Source organism: Bos mutus, chromosome 2, assembly GCF_027580195.1.
Source record: "Bos mutus isolate GX-2022 chromosome 2, NWIPB_WYAK_1.1, whole genome shotgun sequence".
Classification (NCBI taxonomy): Eukaryota; Metazoa; Chordata; class Mammalia; order Artiodactyla; family Bovidae; genus Bos; species Bos mutus.
Genome location: NC_091618.1, coordinates 15,947,396 through 15,964,723, shown reverse-complemented (window position 1 = coordinate 15,964,723; position 17,328 = coordinate 15,947,396). Strand labels below are relative to the sequence as shown.

The 17,328-nt window shown below is 48.2% G+C and overlaps 1 protein-coding gene across 4 annotated transcripts in view; it reads left to right on the top strand.

Annotated features, from left to right (window-relative positions):
* Nucleotides 1-17,328, top strand: part of DIS3L2 (DIS3 like 3'-5' exoribonuclease 2) — a 356,855-nt gene that overhangs the window by 262,037 nt on the left and 77,490 nt on the right. For all 4 annotated transcript variants that reach the window (XR_011467266.1, XM_005906404.2, XM_070385152.1 and 1 more), the window contains one exon: nucleotides 2,106-2,339. Coding sequence is in view for 3 of the 4 variants with exons in the window: in XM_005906404.2 (XP_005906466.2) it covers nucleotides 2,106-2,339 (234 nt within the window). In the remaining variant the exon portion in view is untranslated. The remainder of the gene's footprint in view (nucleotides 1-2,105; nucleotides 2,340-17,328) is intronic.

Sequence of the window (17,328 nt, the reverse complement as noted above, 5' to 3'; positions counted from 1 at the left end):
TTAATGAGGTGTCCCATCCCGAGAGGCCTTCCTCCCGTTCTGTAGGGCGCGCTGGCCCCGGGAGCCGATGCCCCCGCCCAGCCAGGTCTCTGCTTTCCTGTTGACCTTCGCTGGGTGAGGGGGCCATGGGCATCCTTGCCGCTTCACCACAATCTGGTTTCTTGGCCTGAGAGTTTTTTTAGTCCGTGTGTCAGGTGTGACTTTCAGAATCAATGGGTTGTTTTTAAGCTGCCTGTCTCTGGGCCAGGAAGTTCTTACTGGCTCTTCAGAGCTCCTACTTCAGCCCTTCGTATGTTCAAAAAGAAGGTGCAGATTTTCTGGAACGGAGGCATTAAGGGAGGGGCGGCCCAAGTAAGGTGACAGAGTTGTGGGAAGCTTCTCATCAGTGCTGAGTCCCAGGTTTGCTGGTGTTCAAGTTCTCATTGACAGATAAGGAGACAAACCGAAGGGGCAGTGGGACCAGTGAGGAAGAAGAGGCAGACTGAGCAGTGCCACCCTTGTGAGTGGCTAGCGAGTTTTGATCAGGAGTGGGGGATTTCAGGTTTTGCCAAGTTACAGTGAACATGTTTTAAGAACTCCTCGGGATTCAAAGTGGCCCCTGGTCAGGGCCCAGCACTACAGAAGAGGGTTCAGAGGGAGCCACTGAGCTGTTTAGACCCAGGATACATAGACATTGGGGTGGCAGAGTATCTAGGAACCTCATGGAACTTACTGCAAAAGTTTGTCCATAAATACTTCAAGGGAGAGGGTCTGGACCTGTCACTAGCTTTTTAAAGTAGTTCTTGACTCACCAGTTTGCGTGAAAATGGATGCCCAGTCACGGTGATCCGAGTCTCCCCACCCTGTGTGCAGTGGTGACCCCTGGTACATATGTAGGACTTTCCTGTGTCTTCTAGGAAAAGGGGACAAAACCCCCAAGAGGCCAGATACCCTCTGACCCGGATGCCTGAGGGAGTGTGTGAAAAAAAGAGCAGTGGAACCGAATGAAAAGGGACATTTCCCCAAGCTAAAGACAGACTGTCCAGCAAAATGTTGACACACGGAAGGAGGAGGATTGACTGACTGGGTTTGGAATGAGTCGTAGAAAAGGAAACAAGCTGAGTCTCCAGGGGAAATCTTTGAGACCACAAGAATGAAGAGGTCGTGGCCCCGTCATCCTAGAGGAGGTTGGAGCAGCTCCACGAGTGGGAAGTTTTCAGGAAATATGGCTGTGACGGAGGGACAAGCATGGGCTGACCTTGAAAGGGGCTCTTCTGGGGACCTGCACACACTGCTTCCCCTAGGACTGCTGGGCAGTTGCTCTAATTGCCCTTACAATTTCTTCTGCATTCAGTGCATGCGCGCATGTGTGCATACACACACACACACACACACACACACACACACACACACACACAGAGTCCCTGGAATTGCCTCTACAGTTTCTCCTGCGTTCAGCACATACACACACACATCTCCTGAGAGCCAAAGTCAGGACCCGCTTGCCACAGCAGAAGAGTCATCAGCATAATATTTTGAGTTGCTTGTATTTTGAGATGAGAGTAGTTTTTAAAATAATTCAGAAAGTATATTTTGAGGGTTTCCTTTTTTTTTTTTAAGAACATTAAAGTCTGATATTCTAGATCAAGACTCTTCATAATAAGGCTCTTTGCACTAAACCAAAGAAAAACGTGAGTGGTTTCTATTGTTCACTTCCCCGTGCTTAATGGTTGCCATTATAAAGAGTAGTGGTTCTTCCTTCAAGGGAAGGAGAGGGTGTCAGAGTGGTCTCTCTAGCTCTTCAGGTAGGAGCTGTGTGCCCTCGAATTCTCATGGTATGGACAGCTGTGGGCCGGGCCCTCCCTGTTCCCCACCGGGGAAAACCTAATAACCCTTCAGACAGGTGTTTTCAGGAAGCCTTGTCTCTGGAGTTGCGACCGGAATGGTTTAGCTGGTAAAGGGGGAAGGGGGCGGGGGGGGGGGGGTGCTCAAGTAAAAAAAAAAAAAGCTGGTACTCGTCCCTCCTCGTTTCCTCAGTCTCTGTAGAATGTGTACAGCTGAATGGTTGCATGAAAGAAAAAGCTGAAAAAAAAAAATTCTCCCTCACAATCCGTCCATCTCTGCAGATTCTCGCTGAATGGTTTGGCCGGACCATCATCCGCTCCTGCACCAAACTGAGCTACGAGCACGCGCAGAGCATGATTGAAAGCCCGACCAGGAGAATCCCGGAGAGGGAGCTGCCTGCCATCTCCCCCGAGCACACGTGTGACGAGGTGCACCGGGCTGTCTTGAACCTCCACGGAGTAGCGAAGGAGTTACGCCGACAGCGGTTTGCGGACGGCGCACTGCGTCTGGATCAGGTCAGTCGCTTCCTCTTTTCAACGCCGCCTACAGACCTGACTTCTGCCAAAGCCACGTGTGTGCGAGAATTAGCATAGCAGCCCTGGGGCTTGCCCCTCTGTCCTTTCCTCAGTCTCTGCCTTCAGATAATGGCCTCTGAGGCAGGCGGGAACCGCCTTCCTCGCGACTCTGCAGACACCCGGGGCCTCATGACGTGAGCCTGCTGGTCCTGTGGCAGAAGCCTCTTCCCTCAGCTCAACTCTGGCATTCCCTGAAGTTTGCCCACCCTCTTGTTTATTTCTCTTTCCACAATCCCTCCCTGAATGAACCCCTGTATTCTTATTTTAACTTCTTCGTGTCCAACTCTCTGTGACCCCATGGACTGTAGCCCACCAGGCTCCTCTGTCCATGGACAAGAATACTGGAAGTGGGTAGCCATTCGGTAGCCATTCTCTTCACCAGGGAATCTTCCCGACCCAGGGATCAAACCAGGGTCTTCCGCGTCTCCTGTTTTGCAGGTGGATTCTTAACCGCTGAGCCACCAGGGAAGCTCATTTCTTATTTGAGCTATCAGTTGTATGCTGAGGACACCAACATTAGTTTCTCCATCCCTGCCCTCCTTCCCCAGGCCCTACATCTGCCACCGGAAACTCCTCACCTGGCGCTCGCTGTCCCTTCTGCCTGACACAGTGACCAATACCCACAGGGAGCTGCACATGTGGACTGTATTCCCTTCCACCTCGGCTCCCTCCAGGGGAGCTGTGTTTCAATGGTCAGCCTTCTTTACCCCCATCCTGGCTATGCCGGTTGTACATGTTGTAATTACTCACTGTAACTGAATATTAGATACACTGATCAAATAAGAACATTTTTAAAAGCTGCCGTTCCTGTGAAAACTAAGTTAAATTGTTTGCAAACACTTGATGAAGATAAATCTTCAGAAGTTGTGCTGTTTGGGTGTGATGACTATAAAAAGGAGGGGGGGAAATCAAAATTCACGAGGAACTTTGTACTCAGATTGCATTATAGATATCTAAGCTCTCTCTTAATGAAACAAAAATGATAAATTATAGGCAATGAAGTATGCATAGTTTATCAGAAAAAAGGATGTAAAAATCCGACTAGCATAGTCTTTTGTAAAAGTGAGGGTGAATTGAAGTGAAGTTGCTGTCGTGTCCAACTCTTTGTGACCCCATGGACTGTAGCCTACCAGGCTCCTCGTCCATGGGATTTTCCAGGCAAGAGTACTGGAGTGGGTTGCCATTCCTTTTCCAGAGGATCTTCCTGACCCAGGGATCAAACCCAGGTCTCCCACATTGTAGGCAGATGCTTTACCGTCTGAACCACCAGGGAAATCCTAAAAGTGAGTGGATGTGCATTTATATAAATTTGTTGTTATTGTTCAGTCACTTAGTCATGTCCGACTCTTTGTGATCCTATGGACTGCAGCACGCCAGGCCTCCTAGTCCATCACCATCTCCCGGAGTTTGCTCAAATTCATGTCCATTGAGTCAGTGATGCCATCCAACCATCTCATCCTCCTTCATCCTCTTCTCCTGTCTTCAATCTTTCCCAGCATCAGGGCTTTTTCCAATGAATTGGCTCTTTAAATCAGGTGGCCAAAGTACTGAAGCTTCAGTTTCAGCATCAGCCTTCCAGTGAATATTCAGGGTTGATTTCCTTTAGGATTGATTGGTTTGATCTCCTTCTTGTCCAAGGGACTCTCAAGCATATTTTCTAGCACCACAGTTCAAAAGCATTATATAAATTAAGTTAAACAAATGTTTAGTTATGTATGATTCCCCTCCTCAGCCAGCTTCTGGAAAAGCTAACCCACCACCACTTCAAGCACATCAAATGAGAGAGTTCCGTTACACCATTTTAGAGACCCTTCCCCATCAGATCGTTATAAAATTGGATTAATTAAATATGTTAAATACTCTAAATACTGTAAAAGACCATCAGTGATCTCAACTTGCATTAGGAGGTGTCAGTGTAGAAGAATGATCACAGTTTCAGATTGCTGCTGATCTGTTGGCATGTCTTAGAGTGAGAATTTTATTGCTGAAAATAACTTTTTTTTTTCAATTATTTTTATTGGAGAATAGTTGATTTACAGTGTTGTGTTAGTTTCTCCTGTTCAGCAAAGTGAATCAATTATACATATACATATATCCACTCTTTTAGATTCTGTTCTCATATTGTCATTACAGAGTATTGAGTAGAACTTCCTGTGCTATACAGTAGGTCGTTATTAGTTATCTGTTTCATATATAATAGTGTGTATATGTCAATCCCAATGAAAATAATTTGAGATACTTGTTTCATCAGCCCTCTCAACTTGTAGATTAGAAGCTGAAGTCCTCAAAGGTTAAATGAATTTCTTAATATGCAAGCAATCCAGATAGCCAACTCTTCTTTCACTTTTCTTCCATTTACACCATGCTGACTTGAGAGAAAGAAGTTTCCCTTCCAAGTGAGAAGAAAACCCTGAAGTCCTAATTAGGTTCCAGGTAATTAAGGTTTGAAAATAATGGAATTGCATCCTTGGGGCTGATTCCTTGGCTCCAGCTCAGTGGGTAAAGAACCCACCTGCCAGTGCAGGAGACGCAGGAGAGGCAGGTTCGATCCCTGGGTCGGGAAGATCCCCTGGAGGGGGAAATGGCAACCCACTCCAATACTCTTGCTGGGACAATCCCATGGTCAGAGGAGTCTGGTGGGCTACAGTCCATAAGGTCGCAAAGAGGAGGATGCAACTAGACTTATGGCACACCAGAAAACAAGTTTGTGGACCACAGCTTTGGAAGAAGGGGCACATTGGTCTCCTGCGGCAGGTTCCTGGCAAGATCGTTGATTAATCAGCCAGACAGCCCATCCAGCAGTCCCTGCGTTTGTTCCCCTTTGCCTGCTGCCTGCATCTGCCCTCACAAAAATCCATTTTTCCCCAGTGCCTTCAGCACAGCCTGCTGTTTGGAGTTGCCCTCTGATGCTTTGTGTGCCCCAGTTCACTGTGTCCACATTTTTGGTGGCAGGTCTAAAAAAATATGTCCTTCTAGCCTCCTGTAAGAGGAGACAACATCTGTGTCCTGCTGCATGGCCTTGAATGCAGAACAAACCTGCTAAGCCAGAAATTTCCCCTTTCCAAGACATGTGTTTACCCTGATGATCTCCAGAATGAGTGAGGTGGAGGACACCAGCATGGGGCCTGTTTGTTGAGTCGAGGGGAGACTGGTTCAGAGGTCACAGTAACTACACAAACACAGAGCAACTTGATCACCAGGTGACTGCAGGCAGCAGCTTAGTCCAGAGCTGCCTGGCCCACATGTGAGACAGTGTATTCCCCGAGTTACAGGCTGCCTGGGCTGGCTCCTGTCCCCTGGGACCCTGGGACCACCTGCCTGCAGTCCTGTGCACTTACCCAGTGTACGCTCAAGTATTAGCAAGTTCTGTGTGACCTGTGGTGTGAGACACACTGGGAAGCACTGCCTTTGGGTCGGATTGCTGAGAGGTCCTAGCTCAGGAAAGTGACACTCCGATGTTTCTCTGCCCCAAAGGTCAGGTCAGGTGCCAAGTGTGTTCTATATGCTTTTTGGTTGGTTGAGTTGAAAAATATCCCCTTTTCTGCTGCCATGTTAAATCTAGAATTTAACACAGATACTTGTGTTATTTATTTATGACAAGTGCTCAGTTGCTAAGTTGTGTCTGACTCTTTGTGACCCCATACGCTGGAGCCTGCCAGACTCCTCTGTCCATGGAACTTTCCAGGCAAGAATACTGGAATGGGTAGCCATTTCCTTCTCCAGGGGATCTTCCTGACGCAGGGATCAAACTCGCATCTCCTCCATTAGCAGGCAGATTCTTTACCACTGAGCCACCAGGGAACACACACCACTCTTGTTTCTTAAAAAGTGTTCAGTTTTGGTGGCCTGCTCCCTCCTAGGGGTAAAAGTGACCCTGCCTGACTCCAAAGTGATAGGATGACAAGGCCTCAACACCTTTTGGAGTTGTGGCCTGAGCCATTTCCTTTAGAAAGGTCGGCAAGGGAGGATAGTGGGGTGCCAAATAGAGCCCCCAAACAAAGACATCTTAGGGAGTACTGACTGTTTTCAGGAAACTACAGCTTTCTGGTGCTTTTCCTTCAGCCTGCCCGTCCTCAGTCAGGTGAGAGTGCTTAGATGCCACCCTGTGTGAGGGCTTCTAGAGAAGCAAGCATGACTGCAGGAGGGAAACAGCACCGCGTCCGGAGTCCCTGCAGACAGGCAGGGCATGTGAACAGCTCCTGCTGAGCCGCTGACTTTCTGGGTTTAGAGAAAGTTGTAGTGAAGAAAGTTTGATGTTTCCATCTTCTTAACTTTGGAGGCAAAGTTGTCCAAACTAATGGAACCTTTACTAAATTCTCAGCTGCATCTTATATGGATCCCACATAGTACAGTTTTGAAGCCCAAACTTAAAGCAGTTTCTTTGAGTGGACTTGATTATAAAGATCAACTTGGTGGAAACAGTTTTTAAATGCCTTGGGACCCAGGCTGCCGTAGAAGGTATCATGGATGACCTTGACCCTGCCCAGCCTTTAAGGCAGGCTCTGCAGACTTCCTGTAGAGAAGCAGTTTAGGGAAAGAGCAAGTTAGCCAAGACGGCATGGTCAGACTCTCTTGCCTCACAGACTCTTGCTCTTGCCCCACGTTTTGTAAATAATGGTTCCGTAATAGCTGAGATCGCTTATAGCACTGCACGTGTGTCACGAGTTACTCACTTGGCCACTGGCTACTTTTGTTCTGTAAGCATATATAAGCTCCACCTGGAAAGCCCTTGTGGTTAGGTTAGGTTATGTTCTGTCTGCAGTTCCTACGGCTCCTTAAGTCTTCTTCCAACCTCTTAGCTCATGCCTTGCCTACCTTGGGTTCAGCAAACAGTGCACACAGTGAGATACAGCATGGCAACCAGATAGAAACTCTTGTTGTCATTCAGTCACTCAGTCGTGTCTGACTCTGCATCCCCACGGACTGGCAGCACACCAGGCTTCCCTGTCTCCACTCTCTCCTGAAGTTTCCTCAAGTTCATGTCCACTGAGTCAGTGATGCTATCTAACCGTCTCATCCTCTGTCACCCCCTTCTCCTCCTGCTCTCAATCTTCCCAGCATCAGGATCTTTTCCAGTGAATTGGCTTTTCACATCAGGTGGCCAAAGTATTGGAGCTTCAGCATCAGTCCTGATTTAGGCTTTGTGGGCAAAAACAAGACCAGGAGCTGACTGTGGCTCAGATCATGAACTCCTTATTGCCAAATTCAGACTTAAATTGAAGAAAGTAGGGAAAACCACTAGACTATTCAGGTATGACCTAAATCAAATCCCTTATGATTATACAGTGAAAGTGAGAAATAGTTTTAAGGGCCTAGATCTGATAGATAGAGTGCCTGATGAACTATGGTCGGAGGTTCGTGACATTGTACAGGAGACAGGGATCAAGACCATCCCCATGGAAAAGAAATGCAAAAAAGCAAAATGGCTGTCTGGGGAGGCCTTACAAACAGCTGTGAAAAGAAGAGAAGCGAAAAGCAAAGGAGAAAAGGAAAAACATACCCATCTGAATGCAGAGTTCCACAGAATAGCAAGGAGAGATAAGAAAGCCTTCCTCAGAGATCAATGCAAAGAAATAGAGGAAGACAACAGAATGGGAAAGACTAGAGATCTCTTCAAGAATATTAGAGATACCAAGGGAACATTTCATGCAAAGATAGGCTCAATAAAGGACAGAAATGGTATGGACCTAACAGAAGCAGAAGTTATTAAGAAGAGGTGGCAAGAATACACAGAAGAACTGTAAAAAAAGATCTTCACGACCAAGATAATCACGATAGTGTGATCACTCACCTAGAGCCAGACATCCTGGAATGTGAAGTCAAGTGGGCCTTAGAAAGCATCACTATGAACAAAGCTAGTGGAGGTGATGGAATTCCAGTTGAGCTATTTCCAATCCTGAAAGATGATGCTGTGAAAGTGCTGCACTCAATATGGCAGCAAATTTGGAAAACTCAGCAGTGGCCACAGGACTGGAAAAGGTCAGTTTTCGTTCCAATCCCAAAGAAAGGCAATGCCAAAGAATGCTCAAAGTACCGCACAATTGCACTCATCTCACACGCTAGGAAAGTAATGCTCAAAATTCTCCAAGCCAGGCTTCAGCAATACGAGAACCATGAACTTCCTGATGTTCAAGCTGCTTTTAGAAAAGGCAGAGGAACCAGAGATCAAATTGCCAACATCCGCTGGATCATGGAAAAAGCAAGAGAGTTCCAGAAAAACATCCATTTCTGCTTTATTGACTATGCCAAAGCCTTTGACTGTGTGGGTCACAATAAACTGTGGAAAAGTCTGAAAGAGATGGGAATACCAGACCACCTGATCTGCCTCTTGAGAAATTTGTATGCAGGTCAGGAAGCAACGGTTAGAACTGGACATGGAACAACAGACTGGTTCCAAATAGGGAAAGGAGTACGTCAAGGCTGTATATTGTCAAGCTGTTTATTTAACTTATATGCAGAGTACATCATGAGAAACACTGGACTGGAAGAAGCACAAGCTGGAATCAAGATTGCTGGGAGAAATCTCAATAACCTCAGATATGCAGATGACACCACCCTTATGGCAGAAAGTGAAGAGGAACTAAAAAGCCTCTTGATGAAAGTGAAAGAGGAGAGTGAAAAAATTGGCTTAAAGCTCAACATTCAGAAAACAAAGATCATGGCATCCGGTCCCATCACTTCATGGCAACTAGATGGGGAAACAGTGTCAGACTTTATTGTTTTGGGCTCCAAAATCACTGCAGATGGTGACTGCAGCCATGAAATTAAAAGACACTTACTCCTTGGAAGGAAAGTTATGACCAACCTAGATAGCATATTCAAAAGCAGAGACATTACTTTGCCAACAAAGGTCCATCTAGTCAAGGCTATGGTTTTTCCTGTGGTCATGTATGGATGTGAGTTGGACTGTGAAGAAGGCTGAGCACCGAAGAATTGATGCTTTTGAACTGTGGTGCTGGAGAAGACTCTTGGGAGTCCCTTGGACTGCAAGGAGATCCAACCAGTCCATTCTGAAGGAGATCAGCCCTGGGATTTCTTTGGAAGGAATGATGCTAAATCTGAAACTCCATTACTTTGGCCACCTCATGCAAAGAGTTGACTCATTGGAAAAGACTCTGATGCTGGGAGGGATTGGGGGCAGGAGGAGAAGGGGATGACAGAGGATGAGATGGCTGGATGGCATCACTGACTCGATGGACGTGAGTTTGAGTGAACTCCAGGAGTTGGTGATAGACAGGGAGGCTTGGCGTGCTGTGATTTATGGGGTCGCAAAGAGTCAGACACGACTGAGCGACTGAACTGAACTGGGCCATCTGGTCTCTGTCTCAGCTACTCAGCCCTGCTGCCATGGTGTGAAAACAGCCAGGGACAAACAAACAGATGAGCACAGCTGTGTTCCAATACAGCTATAAGGACACTAAGAAGTTTGGATTTCATATAATTTTCATGTCAAAACATAGTATTCTTCCTTTGATTATTTCTGAATCATTTAAAAATGTAAAAACCATTCCTAGCTCATGAGCCATGCAGAAAGTAGGTGGTAGGCCACAGTTGACCTCTGGTCCATAATATGCTGAGCCCTGCCTAAATGAAATCCAGCTCTCTCCTCAGTCAGCTTTCAGCAGCACGTCACCACTGCACTGGGAAACTGGGCTGGGTCCTGGAGAGCGCTTGTGCTAAGTTACCTCTCGGGATGGTTCCATGCAATTAAGCAAATTATTCCTTTGATTAGTACCATGCTTGGCAGGTCCAGTTGGAGGCCTAAAGGAACGGATCTGTGTAGCCCCAGTCCCCTTACCCTGTTTTCAGTCGGGTAGCTTTCATTAGCCTGAAGCAGAAAGAGCAGTGGTTCTTAATTTCCCACCTCTACAAGCTTGGCAGCCTCTCACAGTCAGATCTCATCCCACCCACCCCGCCTTCCTGAGCCCATGTGCAGAGACGCTGGCTCCACCGTCTGGTAGGGTGTGCCGAAGTGGCAACTGTCAGAGTGAAGCTTGACTCTGAGCAAGCTCAGTGGCGTTTCTTCCCCAACCCTACCCCTGCTGCTGTATGCAGCAGTGTATTTTGTTGAATTATGCATTTAAAACTACCGTTAAGCATGTTTCTGTTCCTTCTCTGTAATATGGTTGTTCTTAAGAAATGAGCATTCCAGCTTTCTGCTGTTTAATTTTTGTACAGTGTGATAATACGTTCCAGAAAAGGAGAAGGAAATGGCAACCCACTCCAGTGTTCTTGCCTGGAGAATCCTGGGGATGGGGAGCCTGGTGGGCTGCCGTCTATGGGGTCGCACAGGGTCAGACACGACTGAAGCGACTTAGCAGCAGCAGCAAGGAGGATGGAAAATTCAAAGACGCTTGCCCCTTGGAAGGAAATCTATGACAGACCTGCTGCTGCTGCTGCTAAGTCGCTTCAGTCGTGTCCGACCCTGTGCGACCCCATAGATGGCAGCCCATCAGGCTCCACCGTCCCTGACATTCTCCAGGCAAGAACACTGGAGTGGGTTGCCATTTATTTCTCCAATTCAGGAAAGTGAAAAGTGAAAGTGAAGTCACTCAGTCCTGTCCGACTCCTAGTGACCCCACGGACTGCAGCCTACCAGGCTCCTCCGTCCATGGGATTTTCCAGGCAAGAGTACTGGAGTGGGGTGCCATTGCCTTCTCCTGACAAACCTAGACAATATATTAAAAAGCAGAGACATCACATTGCCAACAAAGGTCCATCTAGTCAAAGCTATAGTTTTTCCAGTAGTGATGTACGGGTGTGAGAGTTGGACCATAAAGAAAGCTGAGTGCCATAGAATTGATGCTTTTGAACTGTGGTGTTGGAGAAGAATCTTGAGAGTCCCTTGGACAACAAGGAGATCAAACCAGTCAGCCCTAAAGGAAATCAGCCCTGAGTATTCACTGGAAAAACTGATGCAGAAGCTTTGATACTTTGGCCACCCGATGCAAAGAGCCCACTTATTGGAAAATACCCTGATGCTGGGAAAGATTGAAGAGAGAAGGAGAAGGAGGCAGCAGAGGATGAGATGGTTAGAAGCATCCTGACTCAATGGAAGTGAATAAAAGCCAACTGCGGGAGATAGTGGAGGCTAGGGGAACCTGCAGCCAATGGGATCATGAAGAGTCACACACGACATAGCAGCTGAGCAACAACAAGGAGGATAGACATAACCATCCTGCCTGGCTCTTCCTGTCTTGTTCCTTATGTCCTCACTTACACACAAGAGACAGCTGTTGATCAGGCGGCTGGATGTGTTGGGAGCCTTGGTCTGTATTTTCTTAGTCACAGGGTCCTCTATTCAGCCTGTCTTCAGGAGATGTTTACTAAGTACAGAAAGCAGGTATGTGGTGGGTGCTGGAAACGAACAGTCCCCGTTCTCAAGTTTCCCGTGCAGTGCAGGAACCAGCAGACCACACAGTAAACGCACAGTGCAGAGCCGTCCCAGGGGGCATGAGACCGCATGCGAGAGGACGGGCCCCGTCTCGGGATCCAGGATGACGTCCCAGCAGGGATGGTGTGCACAGCAAGACTTTAAAAAGCTTGAGGGGCAAGCCAGGCTCTGGATGCAAGGGGGATGCGTTTCAGGCAAACTGCTATTGCAGGCATGGAAGAGGTGCGAGACGGCACCTTTGGACAGCGTCCAATTGTTCCAGATCGTGGAGTGTGATGAGAGAGGACAGCTATGGGAGAGGGCAGGGGCCAGGCTCGAATTCTGCAGGAGCGGGCATGGGAGCCGTGGGACCATTTCAGACACAGAAGGGACATGAACGGAACTGTGTTCTAGAAGAGCTTACTGGCTGCCTCATGGAGAGTGGACTGAAAGAGAAGAAATAAAAAAGAAAGCTTATATTTCAGGAGAGGAATGATGAGGGCTAGACCTGAGATTGAGAATGTGGGGAGGTAGAAAATTACAGATCAAGAGAGGAAGGAAGATTGGCAAGCCTTGACAAATTGGCAAGCCTTGTCCTAATTAGATGTGGAAGGAAGGGGCGCGGGTGCTGAGGGAGGAGACGTGTTTTGTTTTGTTTTTTGGCTCTGCTGCATCTTCTTTGCTATCGAGGCTTTTCTCTAGTTGCGACGAGAGCTGGGGCTGCTTTTCTATCAGAGCGCAGGCTCTAGGGCGTGTGGGCTCAGAAGTTGTGTGGTTCCCAGGCTCCAGAGCACAGGCTCAGTAGTTGTGGTGCACAGGCCTAGTTGCTCTGAGGCATGTGGAATCTTCCCAGACCAGGGGTTGAACCTGTGTCTCCTATACTGGCAGGCAGATTCTTTACTACTGAGCCACCAGGGAAGTCCAAGGGAGGAGAGTTGAATCAGGGACTCAGGCTTCAGGTTCGGGCACGTGCATTGATGCAGTACTACAACTGACAAGGACGTACCTTAGATTAGGAGAGCTGAGAAGTACCTGAGTACCTTTGGAGAGGAGAGTTGAGTTTGAGGGGCCACCTGGAGACAGAACAGGTCGAGATGTGGAATAAGCATGTGGGCATAGAGGTCTGGAGGTCGGTCGGTCAATCGGTCGGGCTCACCTAGAGGTAGCCATATGGGAGCCATGTCATCTCTGCCACCATAAGAATCGCTACCCTTCTCTTTCGGGTAGTGATAAACAGCACAGGAGGCTTCTACTAGAGGTTCAGGGTTCTGGTTGAATGTGGACAAGCCATGGAGATCGTTCTAGAACCAGGGAGGCTTGAAGAGTATTTATCACCCTGTCAGATTTCCCCCTCTTTTTTCCATTTACCAGCTTCATGATAATCATATAAGCAGGATTTTCATTTCCATGTGTACATCTCATTTATAAGTAAATCCACAGCCCAGGGTCTGTGCTCTCTTGAGAGGCTCTGGGAGTGAGGTTGGGGAGGGAATAGCCTCGGGCTCCAGCTCTCGGGGGGCATGGGGCACAGGACTTCCCAGTCAGAGGGTGTTGCAGTCCTTCCTTTGAGGGAGAGAGTGACTTAGCGATCACACTTTAATTTCATGTGGAATCAGGGAAAACAGTCCACATTTATGCATCCCAAGGCATGGATGAGACTTGAAAACTTGACCTGGTTGTATATAAACAACACTAATTACACCCACTTGTGTGAGCTGATCACTGTTTATGTCTTGTTAGCATACACATAAAAACTAACGCATATCATTAAGTGTTGGAGTAGGTCTGCTGAGCAGCTTGTTATTATAACCCTAAACTTTCATGTGCTCACCCTCCCTTTAGGCATGTCACATAGTCATTTACTCATAATTTTCAAAAATTAGAAGGAATGCAGGGAGTAGTATTCTGGAAGTTGTTAAAAATACAGACTCAGACATGATTTCTAGCCCTCACTGGACAGATGTTTCTTGGGCTCCTATTGTGTTACAACTACCGCTTCTAGTCCTACAAAGGAGCCTGAGGGCTGTGGAAGACAAACTTTCTTCTACCCTAGAGGTGTTTAGTGAATTTGTGAAGAGCTGAATTTGTGAAGAGCTCTGCACTTACAAGAATCTTCAGCAAGATAAAAGCAAGGGCGTAGTAAGTTGACTTCCCTGGTAGCTCAGTTGGTAAAGAATCTGCCTGCAGTGCAGGAGAACCTGGTTCAATTCCTGGGTTGGGAAGATCCGCTGGAGAGGGGATAGGCTACCCACTACAGTATTCTGGCCTAGAGAATTCCATAGACTGTATCATCCATGGGGTCATAAAGAGTTGCATACGACTAAGCGACTTTCACTTTCTATGTGCTTATGAGAAACTTCAGTAAGATAAAAGCAAGGGCATAGTAAGCTGACACAGGGCTAAAGGAATACCCAGCCTCATGGTTCTTAGGTAGATGGAGTTAGTGAAAGCAGGCTGCTTGGGAAGGGCAGTCCAGAATCACAGGATGATCAGAGTGAAAGGCATGCTTGGTGAAGAAGAGCTGAGGGCCAGCCAATGCCCACTCCATCGAGATTCAAGGGATGTGTTCCATCACACTCCTCTCCCATCTGAGTTCTGGACCCACTGAGAAATAGACACACAAGTCAGATTGAGATCAAAATCGCCCAACTATTACTGGTGAAGTTTGGATTAGAGAAAGGCAGCCTGAGCCACTTTAGGCATTTGGAACAGCTCAGAAGTTAATGCTGTAAAAGGAAACTCTGATGGGGCGACTCGAGGGAGGAGGGGTGTATGCTCTTCAGACAGGGAGCTGGGCACCGAGTGCTGGGATGGCCTTTGCGGCTCGGCACCCTCCATTGAGCACCGGTAAGTAGCTGATGCTTCAGCTCTTGGTCAGAATAGCTAGGACGCATCCTCAGCAGAAGGCTGAAGACTGGTGTTTATATAACTTCAGAAAGTAAACATGGCTCCCACTCAACCTCTAGAAGCTTTTCAACTTGCCCTCTGGCTCTTTCTGCTTGCCTGTTATCCCGGCTCATCTCTTACAGAAGGGAGGACCTTCACCCCTATGCTGCTGCTGCTAAGTCATTTTAGTCATGTCCGACTCTGTGTGACCCCAGAGACGGCAGCCCACCAGGCTCCCCCATCCCTGGGATTCTCCAGGCAAGAACACTGGAGTGGGTTGCCATTTCCTTCTCCAGTGCATGAAGGTGAAAAGTGAAAGTGAAGTCGCTCAGTCATGTCCGACTCCTAGTGAGTCCATGGATTGCAGCCTACCAGGCTCATCCGTCCATGGGATTTTCCAGGCATGAGTACTGGAGTAGGTTGCCATTGCCTTCTCCGTCCACCCCTATAGACCTGTCTTAAGTTTTCAGGCAGCTGAAAACTGAAACTCCAAATCCTGCTGCAGAGAAGCTAGCCTTGGCCAGCCCCTCCTGCCCTCCCGCTTAGGGCTCCCAGAGCATCTTATTTACACCCAACACCTGTCTGGATCATGTTTTCACATTGCTTTCACGTTTTCACATTTTCCATTCGCTTCCCTGTCTCCTTCTCTGAAACTATGAGTTCCCTCGGGCTAAGGACAGCATCTGTTCATCTTTATGTCTCTAGCCGCTGCCCAGTGCTTGTTTTTAAGGGTGTTTCAAGGTCTCTAAGCATCTCTATACACACTGGTCTTTTTGAAAAAAAACAATGGTAGTTATGATCTGGGAGAGGGACTAGCTCTGGAAGAGAGGTGTGCTTATGTAAGAGAAGCAAACACACGTTATGAATCAGAGAGGCTTCCTCCTGTTTTGAATAAAAGGCTTGGGTGTTTGACTACTTGCCAGGGCATACAGGGTTTAGGACAGGGTGTAATGAGGCCTTTCTCATGGAGGAGCTGCCTGGACAGGTGTGAGGAGCCAGGAAGCTTTAGCTCCCCAGGGGGCTGGCAATGCTTCTAAGGCTTCCTGAGCACTTCTGTGTGCACCTCTGCATCCTCAGCCCTCTGTGCCCTCAGGGAGCCTGGCAGAGTGGCTCTCAGGGGAAGGCACAGAGGCCCCCAGCGTGCCAGTCTGGAGATGGAGATGCTCAGGCTTGTCCGCAACGTGATTTGCCAGCCTAGAAAGGTGGGCCAGGCACCCAATCCCTCCCACCTGCACCTGCCTCTCGAAAAGCGTCCTTCCTGGGTTGAGCTAATACCAGCTGTCATCCCCCATCTCCCTGGTGAGATGGAAATGATTCTTACCCCACGGTGGGATCCCCAGCCTAACACTTCCTCTATGAATTCTGATCAGAGCCTGGTTTCGCTTTTAATGGAAATGATTTCCACAAGACAGGGGTTGTGTTAGTTGCTGCTGGGCTTTCTGAGAAGAGAACTCACATCACAGCTGGGGTTGAGAGTGTGCCCAGATGATTCACACCTAAGTCCATAGCATCTCCAGGGGGCAGTGAAGTGAGATAGTGGGCTCTCACCCCAACCAAACGATACATGAGAAACTTCTGGGGGTCGAGCAGGGCGGTGGCCGATTCTCTCTGAGACGCGAGCCTTGCAGGTTAGTGGCCTTGACAGACAGAACGGATTTGGCTCTCCCAGGACCCTGGCTTTTGGGTAATTGTGCTCACAATGAGGAAGCTCTTGGACTCTCCCCTTCTATTCACAGGACACTCTGCACGTCCTCCTTCTGCCCCCATGTCAAATCCCACGTCACTCGAACATGAGCCAAACAGCTCCGTAAGAGGCATGGAATCCTTTGACGTTAGTAAAACCTGCACTGGGGAAAGGGAGCCCTTGCAGCTGATCCTTAGATTTCAACCATGACTGCTTCTTGGGGCAGGCCCAGTTGATTTCGATTTCCGTGGTTCTGTGAGCTGGGGGCTCCGCTGCTGCTGTTCGGTCAGCCATCTGTGCTGAACCCCTCTGCCAGACCCCGCTCCCCCAATGCCGCGTTCACCTGTCACTCAAGAACCTGCTGTCTCCTCCAGCAGATTTCACGGGTAGTGAGATTTTCGTTAATATTCTGGGATGAGAAATAGGATTTGGGGGTTACAATTTGCCAAACGAGAGCGTTTTCTTTAAAAGCCAGCAGCTGTCTACCACCTCCACGATTTTATAAATGAAACAGTTTAGCACCAGTACAAAGGAAGACTTCATTTCACAGCTCAGGGCAGTCTCTTCCATTGACCTGGTTGAGCTTCATGGAAAACCTTCCTCTCGTGTTGTAGATCTTAGACCAGCCTTTGAGAGCTGCTGGAGAGTTCCATCAGATCCACACATCCCCTGGCTTTGGAGGCCCTCAGCAGTCAATTCCCCGTTTCCCACCCAGCTGTCTCCCTTACTCACTCATCCTTCCCTGCCTTTGCATAGCCCAGGCCTCTACTCACTTCCCCCAGCTCCCCTGCACCCCACTTCCTCCAGAAGCCCGCTTCAGAGAGGCCGCTTCCTCCTCCATCCATGTCTCTCGACCTCCTTCCTCATCTCCCCTCTCGGTGCCTGATGCAGTGCACCCTAGGTCTTCATTCATGTCACCCTGTCGTCTTGTCTCTTTATTCCCTTCCCCTCCCTCGCCGCAGAAGGCAGATACCTCGCTGACACTT